At 40.6% G+C, this 16055-nt stretch overlaps 1 protein-coding gene across 2 annotated transcripts in view; it reads left to right on the top strand.

Moving 5' to 3' along the window:
- Positions 1-16055, top strand: part of LOC118099632 (MAM domain-containing glycosylphosphatidylinositol anchor protein 2) — a 177763-nt gene that overhangs the window by 132615 nt on the left and 29093 nt on the right. For both annotated transcript variants that reach the window (XM_035144332.2, XM_035144330.2), the window contains exons 11-12: positions 7413-7561; positions 14266-14443. In XM_035144332.2, the coding sequence (XP_035000223.1) occupies positions 7413-7561; positions 14266-14443 (327 nt within the window). The remainder of the gene's footprint in view (positions 1-7412; positions 7562-14265; positions 14444-16055) is intronic.

Raw genomic sequence — 16055 nt, 5'->3', positions numbered from 1 at the left:
TTATCCATCATCTGCTTCTGAGTAATGGTTTTGTCATTTTGATTTCTTTATTTTTTTGTCTGCTTGTTTGGCTCTTTGAGGTGGGTTTTAAATAACCTCCCTAGACACTTTGTTTTTTAGCTGCTACAATTTGATGCTTTGGGTGTGATTTTTATCTTTATCATTTATTCATCTCTTGAAGCGAAAACAAAAAGCTTCATAGATTGTACCTTCACTCAAGCAATACATGGGCTCCTGCTTCTGTTCTAAAATGGTGGAAAGATACATAATTGGTGCTAAGGGTGTGATGATTTACCACCTGCACTAGTCTAGATTAGTAAAATTAATCAATACAATACAATATAGTACAATATAATCAGTGGATAACAACATAGATAACAATTAGAAGAATGGCTGTTTCATAATTGAAATAATGAATCTACAAACAGTACGTAGCCTACAGGTTTCAAGCCACCAGGCCATTGTCAAAATCAAACAAGGACAAGGTTAAAATGAAATAGTCTTCCAATGGAACACAATGTGATTTGCAACACAGCACAGTTTGAATCAATGAAATGGCCTCATTTCAACTATCTAAATTCAATGCCACTTGTTTATTTCACACGCGGATCTTGTGATAGATAATTTCATTACAGTAATATCTCTATTAGTAGTAATACAGAAAGAAAGAAAAACAAAACCGGAGATTTCGGAGAATAAAGTTGTAATTGAGAGGAAGGTCGTAGTATTACAAAATAAAGTCATAATTTAACGAGATATAAAGTCATAGTATTTTGAAACAAAGAAGAAATAATGAACAAAGGAGCAAAGCGAAGTTGCTGGAGTTCTACTCCTTTTTGATCCAAACCCTTGAACCAGTCTCATTGTTTCTTTAGAAACTGCAAAACCTCTTTGAATATTATGCAGATGTAACAGTGGTAGCCTCAAAGTCAACGACTACCAAACATTTCCCCCTCCACAAAAAACTACATTTCCTTCAAGTCTGTGTGGGTCTTTCTTCAAAAATAGACTCGGTTTCTTTTCAAAATCCTGATACTTGTGATGATGTGGAGCAGATGAGTCAAGTATTTTATTTGTGAAAACGAAAGTATAACTTAACAAGATGCTGCGCATTCCTAATTTGAACACAGGCGACAGGCTGACCTTCTGATATTCTAAAATGACACATAGACTGAAATTATGACTTTATTATACAACATTATTCTTGTAATATTGTGACTTTATTCTTGAAATCTTAGATATTTTTCTTTCCTTTTAAGTGGCACTCAAACTCCGTCGTAATTTCAGGGACTGTCTGGTGAAATGAATAATTCTGTCTCAGACGTGGTTTGCAGCATTTCGGCTATGTGCCTTCATCGTCTATACCCAGGTCACAGGGGTTTAACTTCAGCGCTGCAGTAAATGGAGAATGATGTTGAATTCTTTCCACAGCTCAAAGAGACATGGTGACATTGATGGATCCTGTAGGTAGTAATGACTGACATTACATGGTCAGAGTAAAAAGGCAGCATATGAATAATGTCATCTGTGCTCAGACGGAGAGTCTGTCAGGCTTGAAGGACAGAGACAATCTATTCTGTCTCCTGCAATTTTCTCTTTCTCTTTTAATTTCCTGACTTGTTTTGGCGGGTTCTGCTCATTTCATATCAGAACAACAGAACAGTGGGTGTTGAGCCGCCCTCAGTGTTCTCCGACATATGAAGGATACAATCAGAAGCAACACAGGGTGAAGACAAAACATCAAGATCCGCCATTAGAAATCTTTTTATTATTTTTTTGTTCAATAGATTTGGAAGTTTCTCATTAGGAGTTCAACATTTCCCTTAAAGGAGAAAAGCCACAGTGATAGATTTCACTCTCCATCCCAGAAGGACACAACCACACGATTACCACCGAGTCCTCTAATGTCTCTAATGCCTTCTCCCTATAGTCACCCGGCTATTTGTGCGGTGGTGGTGAGTTTGTCTCGACCAGCTGTGCGTCCATATGTGAATGTCACTTCTGCTACAAAAGCCGAGATCACACATCAGCCCCGGACCGTATAGCAACACTTACCATATGGTGGGACAAAGTGTTTTCCTGAAGAAGAAAACATGTTCGTAGACCCTTAAAAAAAAATGGAAAGGGAGTCTGCAAACAAGGTCAGCCTCCTGCCTGGAGGCTTTTTCACTGAGCTGTTATGAATCATTGCATTGGTTCTGCAGTTATAAACAGAATCTCAAAAAAAATCAATTAAGTCTTGTGTACTTTGTGTTTGATGTCTCCCACCCAGGGTTATCGGTTTCAGGCAGTGTAAGTGGGTTAGGTAATGTGCTTCACCAGACGTAACCTTTTATTAGGAGTGAGGGCCATTTCGCTTAATTAAATTGTGTATTTGAATAGACGACGATTCGCCAGTGAATTTGCGACGATGTCTCCGCCTTTTGCTGTGAATGTGTTTTTTAAAATAATCATTTCTCCAAATAAGACATGCGCCCGTGTAGGAAACACTTAAGTTCACTGAGTATAGTATTTTATGACTTTTAAAGGTACGGCATGTGAAAGTACTATCCTGTCCTAGAGTGATGTGTTTTTAAAATGAGTCTACAATCGGAATCTTTAAAGACGATTTGTAAAAACACACATTGGGTAGAAGTCAGTTTAATTAAACCTCAATGCCTTTGCTATACTTCAAATTACAGCCTTTTCCTCGCTGTACAGTCGTACACGGCATGAGCAAAACTGACACTATCTGCCAGGCTGGCTTATGTAACGTTCGCTGTACAGTATGTTGTAAACACAGCTGCCTCTATACAGCGAAACAGTGCCAAGTGAAGTGCAGACACTAATTATCCTTTGCTTTTATTGTTAGAAAATATGTTTTTCTGGTTGCATTAGCATATCAGCAAGACATGAAGCAGCCTTTATAACAGCATCCTCAGCTACTACAGACAGGTTTGTCAGCTGACGGCCTTTACGGGTGCAATATGAAGATAAAACATTTAAAAATAAATGACACTGCTTAATTATTGACAGTATTTGTCTCCATTCCACTTGTTATTTTCTCTCTGAATGATTTTATCTGGCTGATGTATGAGTTCCTTTCCCCCAGATCTGGAATATTGTATTTTAAATAGCTTTATCCATGTAAACGCTAAGTGATCTACAGGCAGCGGCCCAAAGCATCATTAACCTGATTAATTGTCCAAAATGCAGAACAAAGCGCCCTCAGTGTTGATTTGGACTTATTATCACGGATGATTATGAGAATTGATCAGGCCAGTCAGGGGCCAAATGAAACAGACACAACACAGCTGCAAAACCACACGTTGAAAACACAATCACAACGGAAGTGGGTGACAACGGTTGTTGACACTGAAGCGAGCAGAGTTACTTCCTGCTGTTGTTTTTTTTCTTTCTGTTGTCAAGTGAGCCGTCGTTTTTTGAAAACCGGTCAAACCAGTCGCCGTTTAAAACGATGCCTGTCCGTTTGAGGTTTTTTACGGTACATGTACGTTCTTCCTGTTTGGCTGCTCCAAGCACCTGTACCGTAACACTTGAAAAAGATAAGCAGCGACTGGTTTGACCAACATCCATGACTTGACCACTGTAAGTAACTCAGCTCCTTTCATTTTTAATATCTCTTGTCCCTCACTTCCGTTGTGATTGTGTAGCCGTTGTGTGGCTATTGCTGTTGGGTTGTGGCTTTTGCGTCTGTGTTTTCTGTTAATGAGCTTGTGTGAGATGTCTGGGCCACCGTACCTCACTGCTTTGGATTTGAAATGTAAATGATTATGTTCAAAATGTATAGGGTTTTTTATTTCTTAACTTGGGGGCATATAAATATTTCAGTGTATTGTGGGTAATTGTTTTGTTTTCCAGTCTAATTCCACAGTGTTTGACCCCATACTGTTTTTCCTTATGGTAGATTCTATCTCAATTGGCACTGTATATTCATCACTTAACAACCAACGGTGCATGATTATATAGCAGCATATGTGCAGATTCCTCCTGCTCTGTCATTGTTTTTCTTTTATGCATATGATTTCTTTGTAAAAGAGAAGGATGGTTTATTCTTATTTTTGTCTTCATGTCAACCAATGAAAACACTAAACCAACGTGTGTCACCGTCTTTCAACACTTTCCAACCTCGTCTGTGGCGCCTGTCGTGCCAAGCTCATTTGTCACAATACTTACTCTTTATGTCTAAATGATTTTCCAAGCACTGTACTACTCAACTGCAAAAATAGAGAATTTGTTGGAGACTATTTTTAGCTGTGGATTAATACATATTTGTAGCTTTAGTTATTTAAAGCTGCAGCGTATATGGGGTCTGGGAGATATGGGCTCAAAGACACAGTCGTACTATATGACACAGATCATGTAAAGTATACACAGGTATATATCCCGTGTAGAATCACAGCATTGGATTTGCTCTTTTTATTGTATTTGTTCACAATATAAAAATATAGATTATCACTTATATAATATATTACATATTACATATATTAATATTACATATATTATATTAAAATGCTGCTGTGTGCAGTTATATGGAAAATCAAACCCAGACTATAACTGTTAGGTTTTACCTCCATCATCTCCCATTTACCTGCTTAGTTAGACCTTTGTCCACGGTGCTTTGTCAGGGCCGGAGAAAGGTCTATGCACAGGCTTGTTTGTATTTCTTTAAACCACAATGGCCTTGAGCAATGAGAAGTAATGGTGCCCCCTGCAAAATAGGCAATCACTGACATTCAAATGGTGAATTCCCTGCAAAGAAAAGGCCACAATAAGCAGTATGAGGTGTTGGTCGACTGTGTGGCTGCACAATCCAAATCTCACCGGTTCCAACTAGACTGCATAAAAAAACATTCACGACATGACTGCTCCAAAAAAAGGGATGGCTGGCTGCAGTATAGGCCATAAATCCAGCCTCATCAATGTTAGTTGATGGGACTTAAACCAAAGTAAAAAGTCAAAGGTCAGGTATTTTTTCCTCAAAGACGTTTCTGTCATTTCATGTGGTTTTCACATGTGCTGATTTTTCCTGTAAGCTTGGTTGTAATTACTTATTTGATGCTATGGGTGAAACGTCATGATTGACAGTTGAGACTGACTCGTGATTGGTTGAGCGTGTGCGTTAATACCGCAGGTCCATCCGATGGGTATTTTGTACAGTCTGGCTCCAAATGATGTCATCATCCATCTTTAAATACAGTTTATGGCTCAACATGTAGACGCTGAGGTCTCTTCCGTTGTTTCCCTTAGCAAAAGGGATTTTGAAAAAAACGATGGAGTGGAAGTGGAGGAGAAAGCCACTGGAACAGGATGCCGTCATAATCCATCAATGGCAGTAACTAACTTGACAGGTTTATCTAATTGGCTGACATACATCAGCTACTTGCTGCATATTCAGTGTGTGCACATGAAATCCTGGTGCTGCTTTTGTTTGAGCTAACAATGGCTGCTCCGCTGTCTTTCCCATGGAGATTAACAATCATTTGCCTTGGGGATTGTCATCCTTCAATAAATAAGCCCAAATAGGGAGGGGACAAACGCAGCCTCATTGAAGGTGAAATACTGTTCTTCGCGTGGATGGAAATTCCTGTTAGCTCGTTTCTAGATGTTTTCGTTACAATGTTCTGCCAGCCCCATTTTGAGCTGTCAGGAATCAACCTGCATGCTGTGACTGCAGAGCTGAAAACTGAAAGATTTATTCACTTCAAGCCAGAGTTCTGTTGCAAATAAATCTTCAGAGATTCAAAGCAAAATGTGTTATTGAAAGAAAGGTTTGAGCAGATCTCGGTGTTAGTTCAGATCCAGCTGTATGACATTATATTTACTGAGGAGGCTGTCGAGGGGAGTATACAGGGACTTCTAGCTCACAGATATAGGTTCTGCCACTGCATTGTATGGACACTTGGGATATACTACTTATTTATGAGACATACAACAATCTAGTACATGCCTTGATTTTATGCGTCCATGAATGAATGTATTCTGTGCCACATGACCTAAGATGAAACTTTAATGATCCTCAGGGGGAAACTGGGTCAAAGCAGCAACAGGGATATCATAAGGAGCGGGTATAAATAGAATTCCAGCTACGTTACCAAATGAATCATTTACATGTTTACATTTACGAATTCTTCAATTTACACATTTGTAAGAGTATACGCATGAACTGTGTGCAGTGTAAACAGCAGAGCTCGTCAGCAATGCCCAGCAGCATTCTGAGACTTGAGTGGGAATTCACATCTGCTTTACTAAATATTAATACAGCCCTAATTACACTGACCTTTCAGAAAATAACATTGATTTTTGTCATTTTCCATTTGTATACTTATTACGTTTGTTACATTTCTAACTGGGAAATCCTGCAAAATGTGTTAAAACCTGCATTCACATTTTACAAATGTGTGTGAGTTAATCAATGTGTTCACTAAAGACAGGGCTGGTAATCCTGGAAAAAGCTAGCACACCCTTTGCCATTGAATCATTTTATTTGGTCCGAATGAAACAAATGTTTTTCTTACAGTCCTGCGAGAGTCATGGACACCTGCTATTTTTATTTTTATTTTTTCCAGAAGACTTTATTTATTGATGGTATCAGGAGTCGAAGAGGGTTTCAAAAAATAACAGCCCCAAAAACATTTAGTGTCCTTACTTTTTATTAAAAAAAATACAAAGAAATTTGACACTGTTGTCATGGGCTGTAATTCTTCAAGACAAGTTGTAATATGCTATCAGCGACCAATGTCAGTTTTTAAACAATCATAAAGGGACCATTTTTACACATAAAGTTAAGTTCACTCATTAAAAAACGAATTAAAAAATGTTGAACAGTATCTTCTGTGACTCTGAAGAGACGTCTCTGGAATTAAAAAAAAACTCTGGTTGTGTCATTAGGTTTATCTTGGCTTTAGTTTTGAGGCTAAATACTTTTTTAAGAAAAACAAAGTTAGAAACTAGGGATGTGGAGTTTGAAAGATTTGTTACAGGGCCCTGAAATTCCTCTGAGTGGGTTTGATTTTGTTTTTCATCTTCAACTAGAATTGCACTTTGTCGAGTGCATACCTCCGCTGAGGTCCCCCCATGAAAACCACATTTAAATTCACTACATTGTAATTTGGATCTGTACCAAATTGCACACGCTCAATAAATATGAGTCCCCTTAACATATCTTTTTTTTTTTTTCATCAAGATCCATGAAGTATTCTCTAGGAAATCATCTAAAATATTTGTTATATATGTTAAATAAAGTTTCAGTGACCTCTTGTCACAGAATTTCTTGGAAATTAGTTCAGTTGTTTAGTGTAATGCTGCTACAAACATCAACCAACAAACCAATGGACGGGTGAAAACATATCCTCCTTCAGGTAATTATCAGTGAAGCATTTTGTCTTATTATCGCTGTTTTCTCTCTTCAGGAAAGGCCTTCGCCCCTGAGTTCTACTATGACACCTACAGCCCTCTGTGGCAGAACCGACCCAGAATCTACGGCTTCAAGCTCCAGTGGACCCAGATGAACCCCAACGCTGTGGACCGCATTGTTGCCTACAGACTTGGCATCAAACAGGTAGAATAACTAAGTGTCGGCTGTCAGGGTGCTTGCCCTCCTGCCTGCTGATTTGTTGGTCTTTTCTCTCTTTAACCTATGGCTGCATCGCTCACGTTTGCTGCACAGAACTCATTTAGAGAGGAGCTTTTGTTACAGCCAGAACACGAGTTGTTAAAGCCTGAAACGTTGGCTCCTGGTACAACAATCGTTGAGTCATTGGTGGTGATCAGGCCCTTTTTGACGCTTCACTGATGAATTAAATTCAGCTTTGTACCACGGGTCAGTTAAGGTCTTTCTTATTGCCAATCTACGCTTGTGATAGAAGTGTCAGTAATTCATTTGACAATGTTGCATCTCGATCCATCGTCCGTCAACATCTGCAGTTTTTTTTAGGCTGTGAATGAGCCTTTGTGGGCCAAACAGAAATCACTGAGATTCCGTCAGGGGCAGTCGGATGAGTGAGTTCTGTGGTTTCCATGAAGTGCTTCTGTTTTTTGCTCTCTGTCAGATGCTCAGTCAGAGGAGTGGAAGGGAACCCCGCAGAGAGGAAGAGCAAGCATAGCTTCTGTTTTCCCTGCTACGAGAGTAAACTCCACCGATGACAGTCACACAGCATTGATGGATGACATGGTTACATTTGCTCTCTTTGGCAATCGATGTGTACCTTCCTCTGTCTCTGCCGCTTTTCCATTTCCCAGCTCATGGCGACTGCATTTGGTTTTAATATTTTTATATTTGCAGCAGGAGGTGTGACACCATATTCAGATTGTTTGAACACTAGCTTAAGGTGGATGAGACTTCGTGGAAAACACAGCTGCAAAAGCCACACAACTGATACACAACGAATATAAAAGTAAGGGACAATGGATGTTGACAATGATACTAGCAGCTATGCATTCGTGTTATGGCTCTTGCAGTTGTGTTGTGGCTTTTGATTTTCTGTTTTCCCTCAATGCCCTTGTGTGAGACGTCTCGGCCATCGCACTAACTCCGTTAACACTGCAGCTTTACAGGTTGTAATTGCCATTAGGGACCCTGCTTTTTTTTGTGTTTTCTTTCATAGCACATGTTGCAATGCTAAATCCATCTCAGTTCAGCTCAGAATTAGCGAGCGTAGCCTGACAGTTGTGTTTGCAATGAATAATATAATTTCATGTTTGTTTCACTCTGCACCCTCAAGGAATTGAGGCTCGGAAACACAATCTAAACAAGTTGCGTTTGTGTGGTGCAATGATTTTTCTGTCAACCATCTGAGTTGGTGTGTTTTGGTAATAAATGATGCCGTGCTTGCGGCGCCCATGTTTGCACCGGCCAGGCGTTAGTCTGAAAACTTGCCAGAGATATACGTTTGCGTTTTTTTCAGCCGGTCCCGTGCACCATTTTTTAAAAAGAGATTATAATATCTGCATTTGTGCCTGAACAGACCCAAAGTGATTCAGAAATCTCATTACAATTTTCCATTTGTTTATTAAAAAGAGAACATCACTACTCCCGTCCGTTTTTAGCAGAGAATCAGTGTTTGGGCAAATTAATTTCTTTCCACCTTCTTGCCTTGATATCTCAAGAGGGTACACTGTGTGACCATTATTTCCTTCCTCCCAGGCATAACAAGCAATCTTCCATTGTCGCAGATGAAAGAGAGTTTTAGCTGTAGGGAAAATTCCGACTTTTTGGCAGCACTTACTATACAGTATACCCTCTGACTGATTGAGTCTCAGCGTTTAGTATTGATTTAGACAGATAATACGATTTTTTTTGTAATGTCTTTTGGTGAGAGAGCAGCAGAAGAGTCGAGGCGGCGAGCGAGAGGAAATGAGAGAGGAGAGGAGCAAGATAAGTGGGAGGAGAAGCTCCTTTTGTAAATAAATAAATGCAGAGATACCCCCTCACTGACTGTGAAAGAGTGGTGCAGTAACACAAGCTCCAGCTCATGGACTACACCACTTCGATCTATTTATAGATCCAGCGGCAACTCCCCTGCCGTTCCCTGAGAATTATTATCATTTTCTCTCGCTACTTTTGAATTAATACCTAGAGCCGCTAGACCTTATGCCTCTGTAATGGATTGCTCCGCGTTATCGTCCAGTGCCCTCATGACAGACAGTCAACCCGAGGGGGAAGTGGGGAAAGAAGGTGTAGCTGAAAGGCAAGCACAGACGAGAATCACAAAACACAAATCACTGCACCTGTCAAGGATGCAATGGAAAGGTGTGACATCTGCTCTTGTTTTGATACTGTAGCCCGCTATACTTCAAAATCGTCTCTGCTGTCCACAAGCTTGATTTGCTGTCTCCCATCCCTGCCAAATAACTTCTTCAACTCGCATCCTGCCATCTTGGAGCGGCTGCTTCCTCCTCTTCCATCTTCCCCTCCTGCTCCTCCTCGTCTTTCTTCTTTTATTTCAATTGATCTGTCAAGTCAGGGAGCGCGGGCAGATCAATAGGAGCCATACTAATTACATGCAGGCAATCTACAGTAGATCAGCGCTCGTATAACGTTACACTTTGATTATTCCTGTGTTTCTTTTGGATCCAGTTATCGCTTTGATCAATCCCGCTGAAGATTGCACAAAAACCCCATGAACTGCTGCCGCACTCAAACGAAATTAAATCAATATGGCACCCGGCCTCTTTGGGGAAAATGTGGAGAATGAAAGGTAATAGGATGTAAACAGAAACTCTAATTGAGCACAGGCACCGGGATTCAGTGAACATTAATGGGAATCAAAACAAAGGTGTGAAATCCATACCCCACTACTCACAGTATGTGTATGATTCCAAATGTCTGAAAGTTAAATGTGTTCCTCAATCAACATTTCAACTTTGATTTATGCTGTTTGTGTTACCGGCAATTCATATTTGATGTTGAATAAGAGATTGAACCCTTTGCTCCCATTTGGAGTTTGGAATTTGAGGCAGCATTTGCCAAAACTACCATTTAAGGCCCTCCATCTGCCAGGAGCTTTGGGACACACAAGCACACACAAGCACACACAAAGACACAAAAACACACACAAAACAACACAAACCAGTCCCCAATTACAATTTTTTTTTTTTTTAATCTTACACCAGCCTGAACAACATATTTAAAAGCTTTTTGAGAAAACGGGATTAGATAACCACCTGAACATTCCCAAATAAAGCAACGTAAAGTGGGAATCATGAACAGTAATGAGGTGAGATAAAACCCTCCAAGGTTCCTCCTGAAGTAAATTGTCAGGGTGCTCCCATCACAATCTGGAATCAAATCCATTTAAAATGAAATCATTCTTTTTTTCCTGACACCTACACAGTGATTTCTATTACACAGAAGCAGTAGAAACATTTTATTAATTTCACAAAGCAACAGAAAGATGTTAAGTGCAAACACAAACCCACAGAGTGCATGTTTCATCAGAGTCTAACTGGGCCACTGGCAAATATTTGTTCAGAATTCCGTCTCACTTGTGTCTCAGCTGCAGACTTTCAACTTAATGAACCATTTGAACAGCTGCAGTTTTATATAATCTGAACTGATAACAAGAAATCCATTCACAGATACTTCATCATTTACAGGAAATGCTTATGAAGAGGTTTAAAGGAAAAGGATGAAAAGGCGAAGCACTTTGTGGGAAGATATGCTGCAACTAATCCTGCGATGGGATCTGAATCTGAATACATGAACCATTGATACTGATCAAATAATGTAAATGTGACATTAGCTAATGCAATGCTCAGTAAATAGGTCTGAAGGGAGAGTTTACGGTGCAGCAGAATGGGTTCTAATGAGAAAACAGGAGCATACTGTTTTACTGTATTCCCTGAATTGTGTTTTTTTAATGCTGTGGCTGTGGCCATTTTCTGGAAAGCAAACAAAGAAAACAGGTGGAAACAAATCTGTCTAAGCGGAATTAAAAATTTAAAAGCCTCATTAAAAGCCTCTGAATTTGTATCATTGATTTGTTTGCATTGAAGTAATGTATTTGACTTGTTTTACTCTGAATTCAACTCTTGAAATTCAAGCTTATAAGTATTCAAGATGCTCAAATTCGACACTCCAAATTCAGATTCCTTAATTTAACAGAAAAAAAGAAAATTCAGATTCAACATCCAGGATTACCAAGGATAAGCAATCGATTCTGTCTCAAATCGAGCCAAGTTCCGCCCCACTGATCAGTAAAGTCACTACCTGGGGGGTTAAATTAATAAAGTTTATGGGAGCCTTATGGCAAAATGTGCTGAAAATGATGCTTCCATGTTTTAGTGTTCAAACACACAACACACACACACACACACACACACACACACACACACACACACACACAAAGAGGCCAATACTGTGTAATTTATGTCAATTAATTGCAAAGCTTTTTGCGGAGAAAACCAAATATTTACAAAGGAAAGGTCGGGACAAGTGAGGCATCTGTAAATACCAGTGACAGACAAAATACTCTATTTACCTGCAAACTAGCGGTGATGAAAACTTGCACCCCATAATTGTGGCTCCTCCAGACTCTAAGTAATTACTTAATTGGTATTGTTCTCACACAAACTGCCTCACCGCTATCACACCTTCATTCACACTCTCCCCGTCGCTCCGCTCGTAACACACTTCCTCTTTTCCCTTTGGCTGAGAAGGGCATGTATGGTCACTAATTGTGATGCAGAAGCTGTATCTTGTCTTTGTGCAGCTCTTCCCCTTAAACCGATTCTCAAGGATAAGATGTACCCGACTTCTCTCCGCTTTGCCCCCAGCGAACACCGCAGCAAGCCCTCGTTTTGTTGCTTTGAATGTCGGTGGGGCTGCATTGTATCACAAGACACGAGGAGCATGAGCTAATCATTTCTTGTGTGATACCTGAGCTTACTCAGCCAAAGACAAGTTCACCTGTGTGCTCTGCAGTGTACAAAGATGAGGTATAACAATTCCTGTCAGTTTAAGTTCCTTGTACGAAGGTAAGGGATAAACCTTGTGTAAGACTATTTAGAGAAAAGTGTGAAAAGAATGCGGCAATGTACAGTGCACAAATGTGTTGTCCTTACTGTACTTACAAAATGCAGACTGAGGCATGTCTTGAATGAGTAAAACGAATCAGGGTTTTTCTCTCTCTGCACATATACGAATATCTCTGCCGCATGCTAATAACAGCCTTTGAATGCAGTGGCTGCGAGCGCCTTTGAAAGTAAATGTGGCTAATGAGCAGTTAGCTGTCAACAGCTTAGAGAGAAGGAATGTTTTTGTTGTGCAGCATTTAATGTTGGCGGATCAGACAAACACCTATAGACAAGGTTAATTGGCGGATGAGAGGGAACATCCTGCACTGATGGCGAGAGGAATACATATTTGTTGTGGTCACACGATCCGAGCAGCGAACTCCTCTGAAGAATGTCCTGTGGACCGCTCACGCTCTTTTAATGTGATGATTCAAGGTACGAGATCAGTGGAGAGAGCAGCACAGAATCTGCCACAACAGATAACCATGTTTGTATTGTGTCACGAGATTGTCCCTTTATTAGTTTCAAGGTTGCAGTCACCCTCTAAAATAAAGTTAAAGGCTGACTGTCAGTGGGTGGTTGGAGGAGTGTCAGAGTCGTCAGCAGGAGCTAGCTCAAGGAGACGACCCTTGAGTTGCTAACTAAATGATGTCTTGTGGTTTTGTAAAAGTTGATGAACCTGGACGTGTCACTGTAACAGTCGTCAGCTAAAGGCAGGGGGTCTATTTCAAGGATCTAAGCACATGGCGCAACTGCATTCAGGGCGTGTCCAAATTCACTTCTGCTAGTACAACGGTCTGCACCAGGCATATGGTTCAAAAGGGGTTGTACTTCTTCTCTTAACAAATCGTGGGTGTGATTTCGACGAGACATGCCATAAACCAATCAGACTGCCATCTCCCATTTACAGTTAAAGGCAGGTGTGCTTGCACCTTGGTGGATTATTGTTGTTAAGGTGCTTGGGGAACACTTCTCTGCAGAGGAAACTCTTTCACTTTGCATACAAGCAGACCATCACGTGTGTGTAACCGGCAGATAAATAATGCACCACTAAAATAAAAGTGAAATACACTTTCTGCTGCCTCAGTATTACAATGTACCCACAATGTGCCTGTCCACACCTCAACATGGCTACAGGTGTTCTAAAGGGCACATCTGTATAATCAATGTGGGTGCTATATTAAAAGATGAAACGTGTGCTACACTGAAACTAGCAAAGGCCATGGCATTAGTCTGGTGGACATGAGCTTCTCCATCTTCATGAAGGGGGTTCTTTGAGATGCTCAGAGTCTCTTTTATTAAAAACATGAAGTACCTCACAGTTTGTCATGTGACTTTATCTGCCCTTGGGAGTTCAAGACCATCAGAACCTTGACTAACTTAAATTTATAGATCTGTATTTAAGTGTAAAGATTATTTTGCAGACTTTCAAATAATTCACAGATTGAATATTCAAAGAAGCTCAAAATGTAGGTTTCTTCCTTTTCTTCTTTTAAATTAGCTATTCCAACAAAGATCTAGACACATGGTTTGGCAGAAAAAACTGAGATTAAGGACAATGATTGTCAAGCTTACTCAGTTAGGATTTAAAATGACGAACACAAAACCAAATCAAGAGACTGGTTGACATTTTTTTAGGGCAGTTGTGTATAAAATACCTATTTGTTTGTACATCAGGACAGCACAGTTCTGAGTGGCTAATGACGTTACTAATGATCCAACTGTCTTTTGGTTCTCCTCTCCATCCAGATGGGGTTGCAGCGCTGGTGGGAACATGAGATCCCTGTGGATGGAGCAATCAACAAAGGGGAGCTCATGACGCACAACCTGACTGAGCTGATAAAGCCTGAGTCCTTTGAAGTGCGCCTCTGCCCCATCACGCGGTTCGGAGAGGGTGATTCCACCATCCGTATCATCACCTACAGCGGTGAGTGCTGCGTACTGGTCGAAATCTTTTCTGTGTCTCATCCTGCAGATTGGTAAACAGAGAGAAAAGCGGCGTTACAGGCAGGAAAGAGCAGCGTTCACCTCAGTGTGCTCACACATGTGGCTGCGCAGGTGGAGGAATTACAGCTCCAGATGTTAATGTTATCCTTCAGCGAACTCTGAAAGTAACTCCAGCACAAGTTTGTGCTGCTGCACCATGACACATGTTGGATGTCAAAAGTTCACTAAGCAATCATCATGATGATCACGGTGATGATGTATTATGGATGAGACAGGTCTGGTAAAAAAGTGAAGTCATTACAATAATTTAAATTGCACGCCCACTCATCAGAAGATAGCTTGACATCAGCTTCCTCTGCCTCCTTGCCAGTTTGAGCTAAATGAATTCTGATCAACTGACTAACTGTCTCTTCTTCGTGACCTTTATTGCCGGAGTCAGGTCTCTCCTGGACTGGGGCAAAGGCTGACTTGGTTGAGATATCATCCTGACATGGAATCAGTGAGTGACTCAAACATGTAGTTTGGGTCACAAGACCAAGCCGACCTGTTCAAAGATGAGTCATCTTGTGCTTGATTCACTTTCACCCACAAGGATGTTGTCTCCTGGGATATTTGTCATATAACCAATTTTTGTCAAAGATGTTGATAGGTCTTTGCCCTTGTCGAGCTCCATATGGCCCGTCTAACAAAATAAAATGCCACAATGTGTTAACCCAGAACCAGTGGACAGATTGAACCGCAACAGCAATGTTTCACTTAACTTGATATGTGTTTTAAATCATTTAAATAGAATTATAAATTACTAGTTAAGTGCCTGTTCTAAACCTGCCTGTTTGGAATGAGCATTTCTCTTGTCCCGTGTTAAAGCTCCGGAGCTATTCCAGAATTTGTCCTTGTCAATAGTGAGTCCACCTCAAACAGTTCTACAATATACGGTCACTTCACACCCCTGAAGTGAAAAATAACACTTCAGGGGTGTTACTTTTTCATATATTGCATGTTGGCAAGGTCATAAGAGGTCTGTTAAGCAACCGGCACACCTTCAGACCCAAGTTGGTAACTTTCAAAATAAATATGGTCGGTATTTTGACAGCAACAAAGCATAGCTTTTAACACTGGCCACCTGTTTGCATGTCCACATCGCACCAAACTCGGCACTGCACTTCCTGGGACCATTAAGAGTACTGCATGCCAAGTGTGAAGCATAAACGGGTCACTTATGCAAGCAGAAGGACATTGGTGGAATTAGTAGGAAGATTGGGCCCCAGTATGCCACACCAGTCTGGTCACGCCAATGAGAAAACGTCTTCACACACTGTATTTCTACACAGAGTGAAAAAGCAGTGAAATGGTCAGAAATCACTAGAAAATGGAGGTAGAATCATTTGGTTGAGGGATGATACTGGCAGAAACACAAAAGCTACAACCCTCCCCTCACTTGGCTGAGCAGTGCCAGTGAACAGATGCACAGGTACTTGAGATGTGCATTTTGAGAAACAAACCAGCTGACTGTTTTCTGTCTATCACTGACTGCTGAGCTCGTCCTGAGTGCTGCTGCTGCTGCTGCTGCTGCTGCTGCTGCAGTTGTGAAT

The sequence above is a fragment of the Hippoglossus stenolepis genome, chromosome 20 (assembly GCF_022539355.2).
Source record: "Hippoglossus stenolepis isolate QCI-W04-F060 chromosome 20, HSTE1.2, whole genome shotgun sequence".
NCBI classification, from domain to species: Eukaryota; Metazoa; Chordata; class Actinopteri; order Pleuronectiformes; family Pleuronectidae; genus Hippoglossus; species Hippoglossus stenolepis.
Note: the sequence above shows the minus strand (reverse complement) of the source record. Positions and strands in the feature narration are given on the sequence as shown.